Source organism: Mytilus trossulus, chromosome 4, assembly GCF_036588685.1.
Source record: "Mytilus trossulus isolate FHL-02 chromosome 4, PNRI_Mtr1.1.1.hap1, whole genome shotgun sequence".
Classification (NCBI taxonomy): Eukaryota; Metazoa; Mollusca; class Bivalvia; order Mytilida; family Mytilidae; genus Mytilus; species Mytilus trossulus.
This window is the reverse complement of record NC_086376.1, coordinates 72,567,994-72,588,159: the sequence shown is the minus strand read 5'-3', so window position 1 is coordinate 72,588,159 and position 20,166 is coordinate 72,567,994. Positions and strand designations below refer to the sequence as shown.

Here is a 20,166-nt window from a genome sequence, read left to right as displayed (position 1 = left end):
GAAGATGTCTAAAGTATTGATGGTAGGACATATGTATTGTGTTTTATGAAGATGTCTATAGTATTGATGGTAGGGCATATGTATTGTGTTTTATGAAGATGTCTATAGTATTGATGGTAGGACATATGTATTATGTTTTATAAAGATGTTTATAGTATTGATGGTAAAACAGATGTATTGTGTTTTATGAATGTGTCTATAGTATTGAAGGTAGGACATATGTATTGTGTTTAATGAAGATGTCTAAAGTATTGATGGTAGGTCATATGCATTGTGTTTTATGAAGATGTCTAAAGTATTGATGGTAGGACATATGTATTGTGTTTTATGAAGATGTCTAAAGTATTGATGGTAGGACATATGTATTGTGTTTTATGGAGATGTCTAAAGTATTTATGGTAGGACATATGTATTGTGTTTTATGGAGATGTCTAAAGTGTTGATGGTAGGACATATGTATTGTGTTTTATGAAGATGTCTATAGTATTGATGGTAGGACATATGTATTGTGTTTTATGAAGATGTCTATAGTATTGATGGTAGGACATATGTATTATGTTTTATAAAGATGTTTATAGTATTGATGGTAGGACATATGTATTGTGTTTTATGAATGTGTCTATAGTATTGAAGGTAGGACATATGTATTGTGTTTAATGAAGATGTCTAAAATATTGATGGTAGGTCATATGCATTGTGTTTTATGAAGATGTCTAAAGTTTTGATGGTAGGACATATGTATTGTGTTTTATGAAGATGTCTATAGTATTGATGGTAGGACATATGTATTATGTTTTATAAAGATGTTTATAGTATTGATGGTAAAACATATGTATTGTGTTTTATGAATGTGTCTATAGTATTGAAGGTAGGACATATGTATTGTGTTTAATGAAGATGTCTAAAGTATTAATGGTAGGTCATATGCATTGTGTTTTATGAAGATGTCTAAAGTATTGATGGTAAGACATATGTATTGTGTTTAATGAAGATGTCTAAAGTATTGATGGTAGGACATATGTATTGTGTTTTATGAAGAAGTCTAAAGTATTGATGGTAGGTCATAGGTATTGTGTTTTATTAAGATGTCTAAAGTATTGATGGTAGGACATATGTATTGTGTTTATAAGGATGTCTGAAGTATTGATGGTAGGACATATGTATTGTGTTTTATGAAGATGTCTAGAATGGAAGGTAGGACATATGTATTGTGTTTTATGAAGATGTCTTAAGTATTGATGGTGGGACATATGTATTGTGTTTAATGATGATGTCTATAAAGTATTGATAGTAGAACATATGTATTGTGTTTTATGAAGATGTCTAAAGTAGTGGTGGTAGAACATATGTAATATGTTTTATGAAGATGCCTAAAGAAATGATGGTAAGACATATGTATTGTGTTTTATGAAGATGTCTAAAGTCTTGGTGGTAGGACATATGTATTGTGTTTTATGGAGATGTCTAAAGTATTGATGGTAGGACATATGTATTGTGTTTAATGAACATGTCTAAAATATTGATGGTAGGACATATGTATAGTGTTTTACGAAGATGTCTATAGTATTGTTGGTAGGACATATGTATTGTGTTTTATGAAGATGTCTAAAGTATTGATGGTAGGACATATGTATTGTGTTTTATGAAGATGTCTTAAGTATTGATGGTAGGACATATGTATAGTGTTTTACGAAGATGTCTATAGTATTGTTGGTAGGACATATGTATTGTGTTTTATGAAGATGTCTAAAGTATTGATGGAAGCTCATATGTACTGTGTTTTATCAAGATGTCTATAGTAATGATGGTAGGACATATGTATTATGTTTTATAAAGATGTTTATAGTATTGATGGTAGGACATATGTATTGTGTTTCATGAATGTGTCTATAGTATTGAAGGTAGGACATATGTATTGTGTTTAATGAAGATATCTAAAGTATTGATGGTAGGTCATATGTTTTGTGTTTTATGAAGATGTCTAAAGTATTGATGGTAGGACATATGTATTGTGTTTTATGAAGATGTCTAGTATTGATGGTAGGTTATATGCATTGTGTTTTATGAAGATGTCTAAAGTATTGATGGTAGGACATATGTATTGTGTTTTATGAAGATGTCTATAGTATTGATGGTAGGGCATATGTATTGTGTTTTATGAAGATGTCTATAGTATTGATGGTAGGACATATGTATTATGTTTTATAAAGATGTTTATAGTATTGATGGTAAAACAGATGTATTGTGTTTTATGAATGTGTCTATAGTATTGAAGGTAGGACATATGTATTGTGTTTAATGAAGATGTCTAAAGTATTGATGGTAGGTCATATGCATTGTGTTTTATGAAGATGTCTAAAGTATTGATGGTAGGACATATGTATTGTGTTTTATGAAGATGTCTAAAGTATTGATGGTAGGACATATGTATTGTGTTTTATGGAGATGTCTAAAGTATTTATGGTAGGACATATGTATTGTGTTTTATGGAGATGTCTAAAGTGTTGATGGTAGGACATATGTATTGTGTTTTATGAAGATGTCTATAGTATTGATGGTAGGACATATGTATTGTGTTTTATGAAGATGTCTATAGTATTGATGGTAGGACATATGTATTATGTTTTATAAAGATGTTTATAGTATTGATGGTAGGACATATGTATTGTGTTTTATGAATGTGTCTATAGTATTGAAGGTAGGACATATGTATTGTGTTTAATGAAGATGTCTAAAATATTGATGGTAGGTCATATGTATTATGTTTTATAAAGATGTTTATAGTATTGATGGTAGGACATATGTATTGTGTTTTATGAATGTGTCTATAGTATTGAAGGTAGGACATATGTATTGTGTTTAATGAAGATGTCTAAAATATTGATGGTAGGTCATATGCATTGTGTTTTATGAAGATGTCTAAAGTTTTGATGGTAGGACATATGTATTGTGTTTAATGAAGATGTCTAAAGTATTAATGGTAGGTCATATGCATTGTGTTTTATGAAGATGTCTAAAGTATTGATGGTAAGACATATGTATTGTGTTTAATGAAGATGTCTAAAGTATTGATGGTAGGACATATGTATTGTGTTTTATGAAGAAGTCTAAAGTATTGATGGTAGGTCATAGGTATTGTGTTTTATTAAGATGTCTAAAGTATTGATGGTAGGACATATGTATTGTGTTTATAAGGATGTCTGAAGTATTGATGGTAGGACATATGTATTGTGTTTTATGAAGATGTCTAGAATGGAAGGTAGGACATATGTATTGTGTTTTATGAAGATGTCTTAAGTATTGATGGTGGGACATATGTATTGTGTTTAATGATGATGTCTATAAAGTATTGATAGTAGAACATATGTATTGTGTTTTATGAAGATGTCTAAAGTAGTGGTGGTAGAACATATGTAATATGTTTTATGAAGATGCCTAAAGAAATGATGGTAAGACATATGTATTGTGTTTTATGAAGATGTCTAAAGTCTTGGTGGTAGGACATATGTATTGTGTTTTATGGAGATGTCTAAAGTATTGATGGTAGGACATATGTATTGTGTTTAATGAACATGTCTAAAATATTGATGGTAGGACATATGTATTGTGTTTTATGAAGATGTCTAAAGTGTTAATGGTAGGACATATGTATTGTGTTTTATGGAATTGGCTTAAGTATTGATGGTAGGACATATGTATTGTGTTTTATCGAGATGTCTAAAGTATTGATGGTAGGACATATGTAATTATTTTTATAAGGATGTCTAAAGTATTGATGGTAGGTCATATGTATTGTGTTTTATGAAATTGTCTTAAGTATTGATGGTAGGACATATGTTTTGTGTTTTATGAAGATGTCTAAAGTATTGATGGTAGGACATATGTATTGTGTTTTATGAAGATGTCTATAGTATTGATGGTAGGACATATGTATTGTGTTTTATGAAGATGTCTAAAGTATTGATGGAAGCTCATATGTATTGTGTATTATGAAGATGTCTTAAGTATTGATGGTAGGACATATGTATTGTTTTTATGAAGAAGTCTAAAGTATTGATGGTAGGTCATAGGTATTGTGTTTTATTAAGATGTCTAAAGTATTGATGGTAGGACATGTGTATTGTGTTTATAAGGATGTCTGAAGTATTGATGGTAGGACATATGTATTGTGTTTTATGAAGATGTCTAGAATGGAAGGTAGGACATATGTATTGTGTTTTATGAAGATGTCTTAAGTATTGATGGTGGGACATATGTATTGTGTTTAATGATGATGTCTATAAAGTATTGATAGTAGAACATATGTATTGTGTTTTATGAAGATGTCTAAAGTATTGGTGGTAGAACATATGTAATATGTTTTATGAAGATGCCTAAAGAAATGATGGTAAGACATGTATTGTGTTTTATGAAGATGTCTAAAGTCTTGGTGGTAGGACATATGTATTGTGTTTTATGGAGATGTCTAAAGTATTGATGGTAGGACATATGTATTGTGTTTAATGAACATGTCTAAAATATTGATGGTAGGACATATGTATTGTGTTTTATGAAGATGTCTAAAGTGTTAATGGTAGGACATATGTATTGTGTTTTATGGAATTGGCTTAAGTATTGATGGTAGGACATATGTATTGTGTTTTATCGAGATGTCTAAAGTATTGATGGTAGGACATATGTAATTATTTTTATAAGGATGTCTTAAGTATTGATGGTAGGTCATATGTATTGTGTTTTATGAAATTGTCTTAAGTATTGATGGTAGGACATATGTATTGTGTTTTATGAAGATGTCTAAAGTATTGATGGTAGGACATATGTATTGTGTTTTATGAAGATGTCTATAGTATTGATGGTAGGACATATGTATTGTTTTTATGAAGATGTCTAAAGTATTGATGGTAGAACATATGTATTGTGTTTTATGAAGATATCTATAAAGCATTTATGGTAGGATATATGTATTGTGTTTAATAAGGATGTCTATAGTATTGATGGTAGGACATATGTATTGTGTTTTATGAAGATGTCTAAAGTATTGATGGAAGCTCATATGTATTGTGTATTATGAAGATGTCTTAAGTATTGATGGTAGGACATATGTATTGTTTTTATAAAGATGTCTAAAGTATTGATGGTAGAACATATGTATTGTGTTTTATGAAGATATCTATAAAGCATTTATGGTAGGATATATGTATTGTGTTTAATAAGGATGTCTAAAGTATTGATGGTAGGACATATGTATTGTGTTTTATGAAGATGTCTAGTATTGATGGTAGGACATATGTAATGTGTTTTATAAGGATGTCTAAAGTATTGATGGTAGGACATATGTATTGTGTTTTATGAAGATGTCTATAGTATTGATGGTAAGACATATGTATTGTGTTTTATGAAGATGTCTAAAGTATTAATTGTAGGTCATATGTATTGTGTTTAATGAACATGTCTAAAATATTGATGGTAGGACATATGTATTGTGTTTTATGAAGATGTCTAAAGTATTGCTGGTAGGACATATGTATTGTGTTTTATGGAATTGGCTTAAGTATTGATGGTAGGACATATGTATTGTGTTTTATCGAGATGTCTAAAGTATTGATGGTAGGACATATGTAATTATTTTTATAAGGATGTCTTAAGTATTGATGGTAGGTCATATGTATTGTGTTTTATGAAATTGTCTTAAGTATTGATGGTAGGACATATGTATTGTGTTTTATGAAGATGTCTAAAGTATTGATGGTAGGACATATGTATTGTGTTTTATGAAGATGTCTATAGTATTGATGGTAGGACATATGTATTGTGTTTTATGAAGATGTCTAAAGTATTGATGGAAGCTCATATGTATTGTGTATTATGAAGATGTCTTAAGTATTGATGGTAGGACATATGTATTGTTTTTATGAAGATGTCTAAAGTATTGATGGTAGAACATATGTATTGTGTTTTATGAAGATATCTATAAATCATTTATGGTAGGATATATGTATTGTGTTTAATAAGGATGTCTATAGTATTGATGGTAGGACATATGTATTGTGTTTTATGAAGATGTCTAAAGTATTGATGGAAGCTCATATGTATTGTGTATTATGAAGATGTCTTAAGTATTGATGGTAGGACATATGTATTGTTTTTATAAAGATGTCTAAAGTATTGATGGTAGAACATATGTATTGTGTTTTATGAAGATATCTATAAAGCATTTATGGTAGGATATATGCATTGTGTTTAATAAGGATGTCTAAAGTATTGATGGTAGGACATATGTATTGTGTTTTATGAAGATGTCTAGTATTGATGGTAGGACATATGTAATGTGTTTTATAAGGATGTCTAAAGTATTGATGGTAGGACATATGTATTGTGTTTGATGAAGATGTCTATAGTATTGATGGTAAGACATATGTATTGTGTTTTATGAAGATGTCTAAAGTATTAATTGTAGGTCATATGTATTGTGTTTAATGAACATGTCTAAAATATTGATGGTAGGACATATGTATTGTGTTTTATGAAGATGTCTAAAGTATTGCTGGTAGGACATATGTATTGTGTTTTATGGAATTGGCTTAAGTATTGATGGTAGGACATATGTATTGTGTTTTATGAGGGTCTAAAGTATTGATGGTAGGACATATGTATTGTGTTTTATGAAGATGTCTTAAGTATTGATGGTAGGTCATATGTATTGTGTTTAATAAAGATGTCTAAAGTATTGAGAGTAAGACATATGTATTGTTTTTAATGAAGATGTCTAAAGTATTGGTGGTAGCACATATGTATTATGTTTTATGAAGAAGTCTAAAGTAATGATGGTAGGACATATGTATTATGTTTTATGAAGATGTCTAAAGTATTGGTGGTAGGACATATGTATTGTGTTTAATGAAGATGTCTAAAGTATTGATGGTGGGTCATATGTATTGTGTTTTATGAAGATGTCTAGTATTGATGGTAGGACATATGTATTGTGTTTTATGAAGATGTCTAAAGTATTGGTGGTAGGACATATGTATTGTGTTTTATGAAGAAGTCTTAAGTATTGATGGTAGGTCATATGTATTGTGTTTAATGAGGATGTCTTATGTATTGATGGTAGGTCATATGTATAGTGTTTTATGAAGATGTCTAAAGTATTGATGGTAGGACATATGTATTGTGTTTAATGATGATGTCTTAAGTATTGATGGTAGGTCATATGTATTGTGTTTTATGAAGATGTCTTAAGTATTGATGGTAGGACATATGTATTGTGTTTAATGAAGATGTCTTAAGTATTGATGTTAGGTCATATGTATTGTGTTTTATGAAGATGTCTAAAGTATTGATGGTAGGACATATGTAATGTGTTTTATGAAGATGTCTAAAGTATTGATGTAGGACATATGTATTGTGTTTTATGAAGATGTCTAAAGTATTGATGGTAGGACATATGTATTGTGTTTAATGAAGATGTCTAAAGTATTGATGTTAGGACATATGTATTGTGTTTTTATGAAGATGTCTTAAGTATTGATGGTAGGACATATGAATTGTGTTTTATGAAGATGTCTAAAGTATTGATGGTAGGTCATATGTATTGTGTTTAATGAAGATGTCTAAAGTATTGATGTTAGGACATATGTATTGTGTTTAATGACCATGTCTTAAGTATTGATGGTAAGTTATATATATTGTGTTTTATGAAGATGTCTAAAGTATTGATGGTAGGACATATGTATTGTGTTTTATGAAGATGTCTTAAGTATTGATGGTAGGACATATGTATAGTGTTTTATGAAGATGTCTATAGTATTGTTGGTAGGACATATGTATTGTGTTTTATGAAGATGTCTAAAGTATTGATGGAAGCTCATATGTACTGTGTTTTATGAAGATGTCTATAGTAATGATGGTAGGACATATGTATTATGTTTTATAAAGATGTTTATAGTATTGATGGTAGGACATATGTATTGTGTTTTATGAATGTGTCTATAGTATTGAAGGTAGGACATATGTATTGTGTTTAATGAAGATGTCTTAAGTATTGATGGTAGGTCATATGTATTGTGTTTTATGAAGATGTCTAAAGTATTGATGGTAGGTCATATGTATTGTGTTTAATGAAGATGTCTATAGTATTGATGGTAGGACATATGTATTGTGTTTTCTGAAGATGTCTATAGTATTGATGGTAGGACATATGTATTATGTTTTATAAAGATGTTTATAGTATTGATGGTAGGACATATGTATTGTGTTTTATGAAGATGTCTATAGTATTGATGGTAGGACATATGTATTGTGTTTTATGAAGATGTCTAAAGTATTGATGGTAGGTCATATGTATTGTGTTTAATGAAGATGTCTAAAGTATTGATGGTAGGACATATGTATTGTGTTTTATGGAGATGTCTAAAGTATTGATGGTAGGACATATGTATTGTGTTTTATGGAGATGTCTAAAGTATTGATGGTAGGACATATGTATTGTGTTTTATGAAGATGTCTATAGTATTGATGGTAGGACATATGTATTGTGTTTTCTGAAGATGTCTATAGTATTGATGGTAGGACATATGTATTATGTTTTATAAAGATGTTTATAGTATTGATGGTAGGACATATATATTGTGTTTTATGAAGATGTCTATAGTATTGATGGTAGGACATATGTATTGTGTTTTATGAAGATGTCTATAGTATTGATGGTAGGACATATGTATTATGTTTTATAAAGATGTTTATAGTATTGATGGTAAAACATATGTATTGTGTTTTATGAATGTGTCTATAGTATTGAAGGTAGGACATATGTATTGTGTTTAATGAAGATGTCTAAAGTAATGATGGTAGGTCATATGCATTGTGTTTTATGAAGATGTCTAAAGTATTGATGGTAAGACATATGTATTGTGTTTAATGAAGATGTCTAAAGTATTGATGGTAGGACATATGTATTGTGTTTTATGAAGAAGTCTAAAGTATTGATGGTAGGTCATAGGTATTGTGTTTTATTAAGATGTCTAGTATTGATGGTAGGACATATGTATTGTGTTTATAAGGATTTCTGAAGTATTGATGGTAGGACATATGTATTGTGTTTTATGAAGATGTCTAGTATTGATGGTAGGTCATAGGTATTGTGTTTTATTAAGATGTCTAGTATTGATGGTAAGACATATGTATTGTGTTTAATGAAGATGTCTTAAGTATTGATGGTAGGACATATGTATTGTGTTTAATGAAGATGTCTAAAGTATTGATGGTAGGACATATGTATTGTGTTTTATTAAGATGTCTGAAGTATTGATGGTAGGACATATGTATTGTGTTTTATGAAGATGTCTTAAGTATTGATGGTGGGACATATGTATTGTGTTTAATGATGATGTCTATAAAGTATTGATAGTAGAACATAGGTATTGTGTTTTATGAAGATGTCTAAAGTATTAGTGTAAGAACAGATGTAATATGTTTTATGAAGATGCCTAAAGAAATGATGGTAAGACATATGTATTGTGTTTTATGAAGATGTCTAAAATCTTGGTGGTAGGACATATGTATTGTGTTTTATGGAAATGTCTAAAGTATTGATGGTAGGACATATGTATTGTGTTTTATGAAGATGTCTATAAAGCATTTATGGTAGGATATATGTATTGTGTTTTATGATCGATGTCTAAAGTGTTAATGGTAGGACATATGTATTGTGTTTTATAGAATTGGCTTAAGTATTGATGGTAGGACATATGTATTGTGTTTTATGAAGATGTCTAAAGTATTGATGGTAGGACATATGTATAGTGTTTTATGAAGATGTCTAAAGTATTGATGGTAGGACATATGTATTGTGTTTAATGATGATGTCTTAAGTATTGATGGTAGGTCATATGTATTGTGTTTTATGAAGATGTCTAAAATATTGATGGTAGGAAATATGTATTGTGTTTTATGAAGATGTTTAAAGTATTGATGGTAGGACATATGTATTGTGTTTTATGAAGATGTCTAAAGTATTGATGGTAGGTCATATGTTTTGTGTTTTATGAAGATGTCTAAAGTATTGGTGGTAGGACATATGTATTATGTTTTATGAAGATGTCTAAAGTATTGGTGTTAGAACATATGTCATCTGTTTTATGAAGATGTCTAAAGTATTGATGGTAAGACATATGTATTGTGTTTTATTAAGATGTCTAAAGTATTGGTGGTAGGACATTTGTATTGTGTTTTTTGGAGATGTCTAAAGTATTGGTGGTAGGACATATGTATTGTGTTTTATGAAGATGTCTAAAGTATTGATGGTAGGACATATGTATTGTGTTTTATAAAGATGTCTAAAGTATTGATGGTATGTCATATGTATTGTGTTTTATGAAGATGTCTAAAGTTTTGATGGTAGGACATATGTATTGGTTTTCATAAAGATGTCTAACGTATTGATGGTAGGTCATATGTATTGTGTTTTATGAAGATGACTAAAGTATTGATGGTAGATCATATGTAATGTGTTTTATTAAGATGTCTATGGTATTGATGGTAGGTGAACTGATTTGTGTTTTATGAAGATTTTTATAATGTATTTAAGAAGATGTCTTTAAAGTATTGATGGTAGGTCATATATATGTATTGTAATGAAGATGGCTTAAATATTAAAGGTAGTACATATTAAATTCAGAATGGAAATGGGGAATGTGTCACAGAAACAACAACCCTACCATAGAAAAAACAACAGCAGAAGGTCTCCAACAAGTCTTTAATGTAGCAAGAAATTCCCGCACCTGAAGGCGTCCTACAGCTGGCCCCTAAACAAATATATGCTAGTTCAGTGATAACGAACACCATGTCAATTTCTAAATTGTACACAAGAAACTAGAATGAAAATAATACAAGACTAACAAAGGCCAGAGGCTCCTGACTTGGGACAGGCGCAAAAATGCGGATAGGTTAAACATGTCTATGAGATCTCAACCCTTCCCTATACATCTAGCCAATGTAGAAAAGTAAACGGCTAACAATACGCACATTGAAAATTCAGTTCAAGCGAAGTCCGAGTTTGATGTCAAAATATGAAACCAAAGAAAATAAACAAAATGACAATAAAACATAAATAACGACAGACTTCTAGCACTCAACTTACATGCCAGCTCCAGACTTCAATTAAACTGATTGAAATATTATGATTTCATCATATGAATATCAGGCACAATCCTTCCCGTTAGGAGTTTAGTATCATACCATCATAACATATACGAGAAGAACATAACCCGTGTCTTGACAACAACTTTTTTTAATAAATTTGTCAAGTTCCGATGCACCGTAGTATCAGTAGTTAACATATGTGCTTATCTCGTAAATTGATCAAGGAGGAGCATATTCAGGAAATAAAAGAGTAAGTCCAGTAGGACCCCTTATTGGCCCCAAAATATAGCAGTTTTACAAAATTGTTAAAATGTAAATTTTTAGTTATTTATTGGAAAGAAGAATGCTTCTGATACATAAATATGGGCTGTTTTTAACAATACAATATACATACATCGGGAACTATTATCATTGAGTCATACTAAATTAAGCAAATCTTCACAATTTTATCATTTTAGTTAAGTTAATAACAATCAAAACGAAGGAGTAATAAAGACTCGCAAAAACAAAGGACAGTAACATCAACAGTTATAAATAATAATTAAGAAACAACAACTCCAAATTTAAGCCGGTTTCCGCCTCAAATTAAAGTGGTCGCATGTGTGTTCATTCTTTATTTTGAAATGTAAGTTGTATTTGATGATAGTACATAACATATATAAAGGTTGAGGATGAACACGGATGCGGCCACCATCGTTTTGGACAAAACGCATCTGAAAAGTGATTTTTTTTGGGGCATATTTGATAGATTTTTCATATTTTAGCTTGAATCGAAGCGTTATTAATGAGGCAATCAGTTCGAATATTTCACATAAACTAATTGAATCAACTGAAATAGACACTTAAGTGTTTAAAAAGTGACCAGAATCTTTCGTCAGATGAACCTGAAATTTGAGGCCAAAATCGGCCCTTACTGGGACCTACTCATTTACTTAAAAAGATACATGTATAACAAACTCCAATATGAGTAGATCAGTCAATTACAGTATAAGCAATTATGATAGAGCTTGATATTTTGTAAAATCACTCGATGCAGTTCGTAGATGCCTTTTTATAAGTCATGCTGAAATAAATGAAATCCGGTAATATAAAAAAGAAGATGTGGTATGATTGCCAATGAGACAACTATCCACAAAAGACCAAAATGACACAAACATTAACAATTATAGGTCACCGTACGGCCTTCAACAATGAGCAATGCCCATACCGCATATAGTCAGCTATAAAAGGCCCCACTCAGACAATGCAAAACAATTCAAGTGAGAAAACTAACGGCCTTATTTATGTAAAAAAAATGAATGTTGATTTAACTGTTAACTTGCGTTTAATGAATATTTCTCGAGTACTAATGGGAAGTTATAGGTATTGTGTTTTAAGAATATTGCTAAGTATTTATAGCATGTCATTTGTATAATGTTTTATGGAAATAATGCTCATTAAGTATTTATGATAGTTCATATGAATTTAGTTTTACAAAGACTGGTACTTTAATAGTGTTGAAACTGGCGTTAAAAACTAATCAATCAATCAATAATTATGCCCAAAAAAGTATGATAAGAAGAAAGTATCTATTGCAATGAATAATCATCAGTCGGGAAGGAAAAGGTAAAACAACAAAAATACCGAACCCAAAGAATATTCAGAACGGTGTCTATCTGAAATCTAGGTCATTCCCATGACTATCACGCCTTAAGCCTCGGTCACACCTTACCGGATAGCTCGAACGGACGCCTAACGGATAACTTTTTTTCAATCCGTTCATGTCCGTTATACATCCGTTCTTATCCGTTAGACGTCCATCCATATCCGTTGCATGTCCGTTAAGCGTACGTTTTATCCGTCGACGTCCGTTCTGTCCGGTGGAAAATTTTGAGCATGTTCAAAACTTTGAACGGACGTCCAACGGATAAATTGTCCGTTGAACGTTCGTTAGGCGTCCGTTTTGTACGGTACTCGTCCGTTTCATTTCCGTTTTGTATCCGTTACGTGTCTGTTATACATCTGTTGGAGGTCTGGAAGATAGATTCACAAACGGACTTCTACCGGACGTTTAACGGACAAAACGGACTTCTACCGGACGTTTAACGGACAAAACGGACTTCTACCGGACGTTTAACGGACAAAACGGACTTCTACCGGACGTATAACGGATAAAACGGATGATGAACGGATCCGAAACGGATAAATGCTAATTGAAAATTTCGCGTCAGAAATGCCAATTATTGGTATGTCAGATTTCTTAATGTTCATGAATTCTTATTATCTTCACAATCAAGCAGTTCTTATTCAGGCCAGATACTGCCCTTTGGCGGAATTTTGAAGAACAAACCAAAATCAGTTACACAGAAACATTTTCAATATTTATTCGATTTACATGTATTATTATTGTCGCCTTTGGTTTTTCCATATATCTTGTTCATCCGTTTTATCCGGTACGCTTCCGTTAGGTAGCACTCCACAGTTAGGTGTGTAGTTTCGCATTTTAGCGAGCAATAAAACTCATTTTTGGATAGCTGAGTACTAAAATAGCCTTCGTATTGGGTTTATATGATCATCAAGATTATGTAATGCATGTAATATATGTTATTTTCTGTATGACCGTCCGTATTTGCATGCCCATACCATACATTGGTCCGGCAATTTTTGTATTGTTTTTTAAAACTTTTTGTCGCACGAACTTTGTGATTAGATTTTATGAAAAAATGAGGCGAAAGACACCCGTTTTTCATTTGATCATTAGGAAGATCTATGCAAACAGTTTCTAAAAAAATATCACTCAAAGGCATTGAAATTCTAGTTTGATCCAAATTTTGGGGGATATGTGACATGTTCACCACCCTTTTGCAATATTTTATGGTAAATAAATGCAGAATGTTGCCATGGATACACATAAAAGGAATTATTTTTCACCCTTTTATCTTTGGAAAATTAAATCTATGGAAGATACTGATTACATACATATCCACATGTACAACACAGACAGTAAGGTTAATGTATTAGAAATCCAGGAATAGGAGATGATAAAACATTTTGTGGCTCATTTTTAATTTTATTTTCTAACTGTGGAGTGCTACCTTATGTGTCCGTTTTATGCGGTACTCGTCCGTTGGATGTTGGATGTATGTTCGACATCCGTTCTGTCCGGTACGTGTCCGTTTCTCGTACGTTGCATATCCGGTGGGTGTCCGTTACGCATCCATTACACGTCCGTTTTATTCGGTCAGTACATCAACGGACTCCCAACGGATAACAATTTTGTCAACGGACAACTTTTATTTTCATCCGTTAGTCGTCCGTTCGTGCTATCCGGTAAGATGTTACCGAGGCTTAAGAAACGATTTTTGTTATTTAAATCATAACCTAGAAGTTGAAGAAAGTATAATAATCAGATAAAAAATAAGTAGCAATTAAACCAGAAGAAATAATTCGTGAACAGTTTATTGAAATATTTTAATGTGCTTAAGTTTAAAGAAGCAACCTATTTAACACCAAGGCATACATATGATTAAAGTTGAAAATGTTTAGTCAAATTAAATAGTAAAATAACAAAAATATCAAACTCAAAGGAAATTTAAATGAGAAAGGCCCTTAACGAAGGATGAAATGCTCAAAAACATCAATCGTTTGGAGAAAAACTCATATTCCTAACATTGTAGAGGCATTTTCTTAGGAAGAACCAGCTGAGTAAAAGTTCGTAACAATTTGGGTACTCATACTGATTAAAAGTTTTTGTTTTTTTTTAATTAACTTTTATATAAACTTTTAAAGTTGCCTTAAAGTTGGGGAAATTGTAATTTTATTTTTTTAGTATAAACACTTAGAGAATGGTAGCGTTTTACTGCTGGGGATTTTTACTTTTAACACCAAAACCCAATAGTCATAATATTGTGTTTCAATCAATTGAGCGAAACTTAGAACATTGGTATTAAATTTTTTGACGAAAATCTATTTGACTAAAAACAGGCCCCATTACATATAAAGTTCTCTGCTTTTACTTTGTATATAAGTTGGAGGTTTAGCTGATTATTAAACCAGGTTTATTATATCATTTTCTTCAGGAAATGTCTGTTCCTAGCCGGAAAGATGGCACTTGTTTTTCACTTGTTCCGTTAGATTGATCAATAGCGTTTGAATTTGTCTTCACGTTCAGTATTTGCTGATATACTTCCTTTAATGTACCAGAAAATACTGCTAGTATTAAACATGTATGCTATGAAATCCTAGTATTTTCTGATGCATTTCAATCACAAGTTCTTTGAAAATGGCAATATTATATAGTTCCGTGACTGATCCACTTATCCTATGGAGACAGTACACACAGAGAGGCGTGTTGATCAGGGTTTTTTCTTTCTTACTTTCGATGAATGTCAAAGACTTGGTATTTATCGTAAAACACTTGAGGGAATTAGGAGTAAGAACAGAAACACGTTGGTTAGGAGTCCATGAAGAAAGTAAAATCTCAAAAATACTGAACTTCGGACAGCCCTTAATTGAAATTCAAAACGCATCGAAAACGAATGGATAAGGACTGTCATATTCCTTACTTGGTACAGGCATTTTCAAATGAGGAAAATGGTGGATTAAACCTGGTTTTACAGCGCTAACCCTCTCACTTTGATGACAGTCTCATCAAATTCCGTTTTATTTTCAATGTAGGGCTGACTTGGTTCTTTGTGAACATGCATATTGAATTTCCGACTCAATGTGTCAGTCCATTCTTGGACAAGGCAAAGTTTGAAAAGGTTTATGTTCATTTCTCTTTATATTTTATATTTTCCAAAAAATATAAGAGATAAAGGAAACTTTGCAGATCATCAATACAAAAAAAGTAATAGTATAAGAAAAATAAGAAGTCCGAGATGTGGTATAATAAATACCAATGAAACAATTAACACTCTATATTTGGGTCAAATAAATAATGAGAACATCAATCTGTTTATATAAGAAATAAACACTAAGTAAACACCATGATCTGAAAGAATTTATGAATTGCTTACTCGATCATAAAATTCTACACAAGAAATGAATAATGCTACACAAAAAATAAATGTGTATTTATAATTACTGATAAAACAGATACAATGAAAAAATAACTTTTTCATTATAACAGCATTGTGTTTTCAGCAAAAAACAATTATTTAACCAGTTTTTTTTAGTTTTTTACTACTGAGTTAAAAAGTTGATACGATAAAACTAGCAAAGTGGTTTTTTTTTAAATTCCGAGAAAAGGAAGCAAAATATAGTAATAAATATGCATCATGGAATTTCAATATCAAAACTTGTAACATGCAATGCCGTAATTAGGAATAATGTGTTTATTTGTTTTAGAAAATTCTCATATTTGAAAGGGTTATGCTAGTTGTTGACGAGTACACATCGTACATCATGAATGCTGTTTGTGTTTTGAAAGTTGCACTGGTAATGAGTTGTTTTGTTCATAAGATTATTTCTGGATCGTGTACTCCAAAACTTGGTATGTTTTCTTGCTTATTGAAATTCATTAAATCTAACAGCTAATCAATTGTCATGTTTTGAAGCCGTAGTTTACCGATTGTCACCTTAACGTAAACAACCAACAAAGAAGAATTCATAATGATCGCGTTTATAACATAGTATACAATCAAATAAAAGTTTATCTCGATGACGATACATGCGTATTGTGATCATCGGATTTTTACGAGAAGAGTCACGGTTAGATCACTTGCAAAAATAAAATATGTTGGCAAATTGCTTCCTGGAAACAAGTAACTGAAATAATGAAACTTTTAATTGTGGTCAAATTCAAGAATTTTCCTCATAAAAAAGTATATGTACATAAGTTTTATAATGAAAACTATCCATTTAGTTATTTAAAAAAAACATGCATTAATTTGTTTTGATTTAAGGTTTCATTTGACTTAAAATCTAAACAAAAGAAAACATAACTTAAATGATTGAAAACTTGGTTATAATTTCATAAATTGTTTTAAAAAACGATTCACATAGGGAAATATTAGTTAGAATGCATGGGATTTATTTATCTTGCATGAAAATGCTTTTCTATTTTGATAAATATTTTCATATTTCAGACAAAATGCATTGTGCATAGAAAACCATTATCCATACTAGTTGTAGAATTTTATTAGAACTTAAAAGCAAAAACACAGGTTACAATTGGTTGTGTTGTAATTTGCTAGGTTAACGTACTAAATCTAAGGGAATATCCAACAGTTTATAACTGACGGTAATAATATTTTTCCTTTAAGATATAGAGGCTTTTTTTTACCTGCATAAATCAAACATGTGATAAAAATGTACCTTCATGTGCTACTTTTTTTTAGTAAAATTAGGTCGAAATTTCCGATTTTTTATAAAAATTCAGATATGTGGATTTATTATTCCACCCAACAAAAATGCATATCTTATTTTTGTTTTAAACTTAACCACAAGCTGTTTTTGTTAAATTATTTATAAGTTCTCTTTTATATAAATATCCTATAAATTTATGAAATATTTGGTTTAGAAATAACTAAAATTTATCAAATTTTCATGAATGTAGAAAAAATCGTAATGTGTTGCTGTATATTTATCAAAAACAATGCATCGTTGACTTTTTCATGAAATTTGATACAAATTATCTTCAAACCGAATGTCATTTTAAAACAGGGGGTCCATGAACTCGTTTAAAAGTTAAATCAGTTAGAATGATAAAAAAAACGATATGTCACAGTTTGACGTTTACCAAAACATAAAGCTACATGATAAACCCCGAATGTAGTACTTCTTCAATTTAACAACGTCGTAGATCTGACATCCAACCAAAACATAAGGATACATGCCCTCCCGCGAATGTAGAACTGCTTCAAATTACCAAAATCGTATATCCTTCAACTAAAACATAAAAAGCTACATGCCCACACCGCGAATGTAGTTCGGCTTCAAATTGACAACGTCGGAGATACTTCAACCAAAACATGAAGATACATGCTCAATCCGAGAATCCAGTACTGCTTCGAATTAACGACGATATGTAACATTTCTTATGAATAAAAACAAGTGAATTTGTTGATGCACATCATTTCTGGTAATATTACAATTTTAGGTTTTTGCTTATACTTCAAAATGTATCTTTTGCAATGTTTGTTCATGTTAATTCTCCATGGATGCCTTATTCCATATTAAGGAATACAGGGCATGACTGGGAAAAATGTTGTTTTGGTAATTCGTTTAAATATTGAGCTTGTTTTTTTTAAACAGAAAAGTCCCTTTTAGAAGACCTTCGTAGTATGACGATGAAAATAAAAAGAGGAACCGAGGAAGGTAATTTATATATGATCAGTATTAAGTAAGTGGTTTTTCCACATTGAAGAAGTACCCAACATTCTTTAACATTAATTGTTCCAATAATATTTTCATAGAATCATCACGGTAAAATATAGGTTCTAAGCACAGAACCGAGTTCAGTATGAAATGTTCTTTACTACTTTTTTTAGACATTGAATGATTAAAAATTGAACTTATTCTGTGAACACCGTCCTGTTTATTATTGAACTGAAGATGAATGCCATTTAATTTTGTGTTGTGTCCCGGTCTCATTTAACTCTATGTTCTGTTTGTCCACATCAATTTGAAGCTTTATGTAATGTGTTAAAATACCGAAATAATGTGACATACTAACACTTTTTAAGGTAAGCAGCTCTGATTACCTTATTTACAATTTTATTACAGCCTTTTTAACTTGAGCTCGAAATTATTACTTCTATTTCAAATAATTTTTTCACAAATAACAATTGCTTGACTTTAAGAATCTTTTCTGTAATTTCTATACAGGTATGAATCAACCCGACGAAAAATTTTCAGCCTTTGCAGCTTCTTTAACTGCATCAAAAACTTTAGGAGCCGGCGAAATAATAAAGTTTAACAAAGTTTGGACGAACATAGATGATGATTACAATCCAATGACTGGCATATACACTGCTCCGAAACGAGGGGTCTACTATTTTTCGTCCTCTGTCATGTCACAATACGATAAAACTCTTCGTGTTTTTCTATGTAAAAATAACCGTCGGATAGTAGCTGTTTTCACTGGTTATTCTGATACTAACATGGCAACTCTAAATATGGTATTAGAGCTAAAGAAAGGTGACACAGTATACATCAAGCAAGATGGACCGCAGAAATACATCTACAGCGAATCTCAAAGCAACTACAATATGTTTTCTGGATATCTTATTAGATGAATTACGTGCATATGAGAAACTGTAAAAATAAAGCAAAAATGATAGCAAATTGTTGAAATTTATCCTCGGATATTAGTTATCTCTGAGAGTACAAATTTGCAATCTCCATCATAACCAGTCAATACGTGTATGTTTGTTAAAACTAAAACAAAAACATCAAGCTGTTGTTATACCACAATCATAAAACTCGCTTCTTTGAACTTCAAATAAAATGAAAATCAGGCAAGAATTCGATCACCTGCCGGGTTAAAACAAAGGCTTGAAACTTGGCGTCGATAGTTTTTTTGGTATAAAAGAGAAGAGCATAATCATAAGCATATCAACATATCCATTTCAATATTTATTTTGTCCTGGTATGCAGGTTAGGTATGCCACTGGTCGTTTTACAAAGAGATACAGTAAATAACAGGTGCTTTCAAAAATTATACGTATGATACTTGTTGTCATTTGTTGTTGTGGTTAATAAGTGCTTCCAGTTTTTTTAAATAGACTGGACTATTAGTTATTCTTTTTGATTTGTTTTGATCTAGCCATTGTATGGCCCTGTATAGCCTACTGTTGTATGTAAGCCAAGTCTCTGTGTTGAAGACCATACATTAATTGTTACATTTTTATACATAATGACTTAGATGTCGAGTTGTCTCATTGGCACTCATACCACATTTTATTATCTTTATAATTTTTTGTAACTATAATGGCACTTATCGTGTCGAATCTTTTAGAATGAGAGGTTTTATAACTGACAAAGACTTGCTATTACTTTATGAAAATTGAAGATTTTTTATACGGTTTGAAATAGACCTTATCG

The 20,166-nt window shown here is 30.8% G+C and overlaps 1 protein-coding gene across 1 annotated transcript; it reads left to right on the top strand.

The window, feature by feature from the left end:
- The first annotated feature begins 16,506 nt into the window (after positions 1 to 16,506).
- On the top strand, positions 16,507 to 19,379 carry LOC134714159 (complement C1q-like protein 3). The gene is made up of 3 exons (XM_063575397.1): positions 16,507 to 16,612; positions 18,376 to 18,438; positions 18,949 to 19,379. Exons 1-3 carry the CDS (start codon positions 16,525 to 16,527, stop codon positions 19,356 to 19,358), a joined length of 561 nt encoding a protein of 186 aa, XP_063431467.1. The 5' UTR covers positions 16,507 to 16,524; the 3' UTR covers positions 19,359 to 19,379.
- The last annotated feature ends 787 nt before the right edge of the window (positions 19,380 to 20,166 follow it).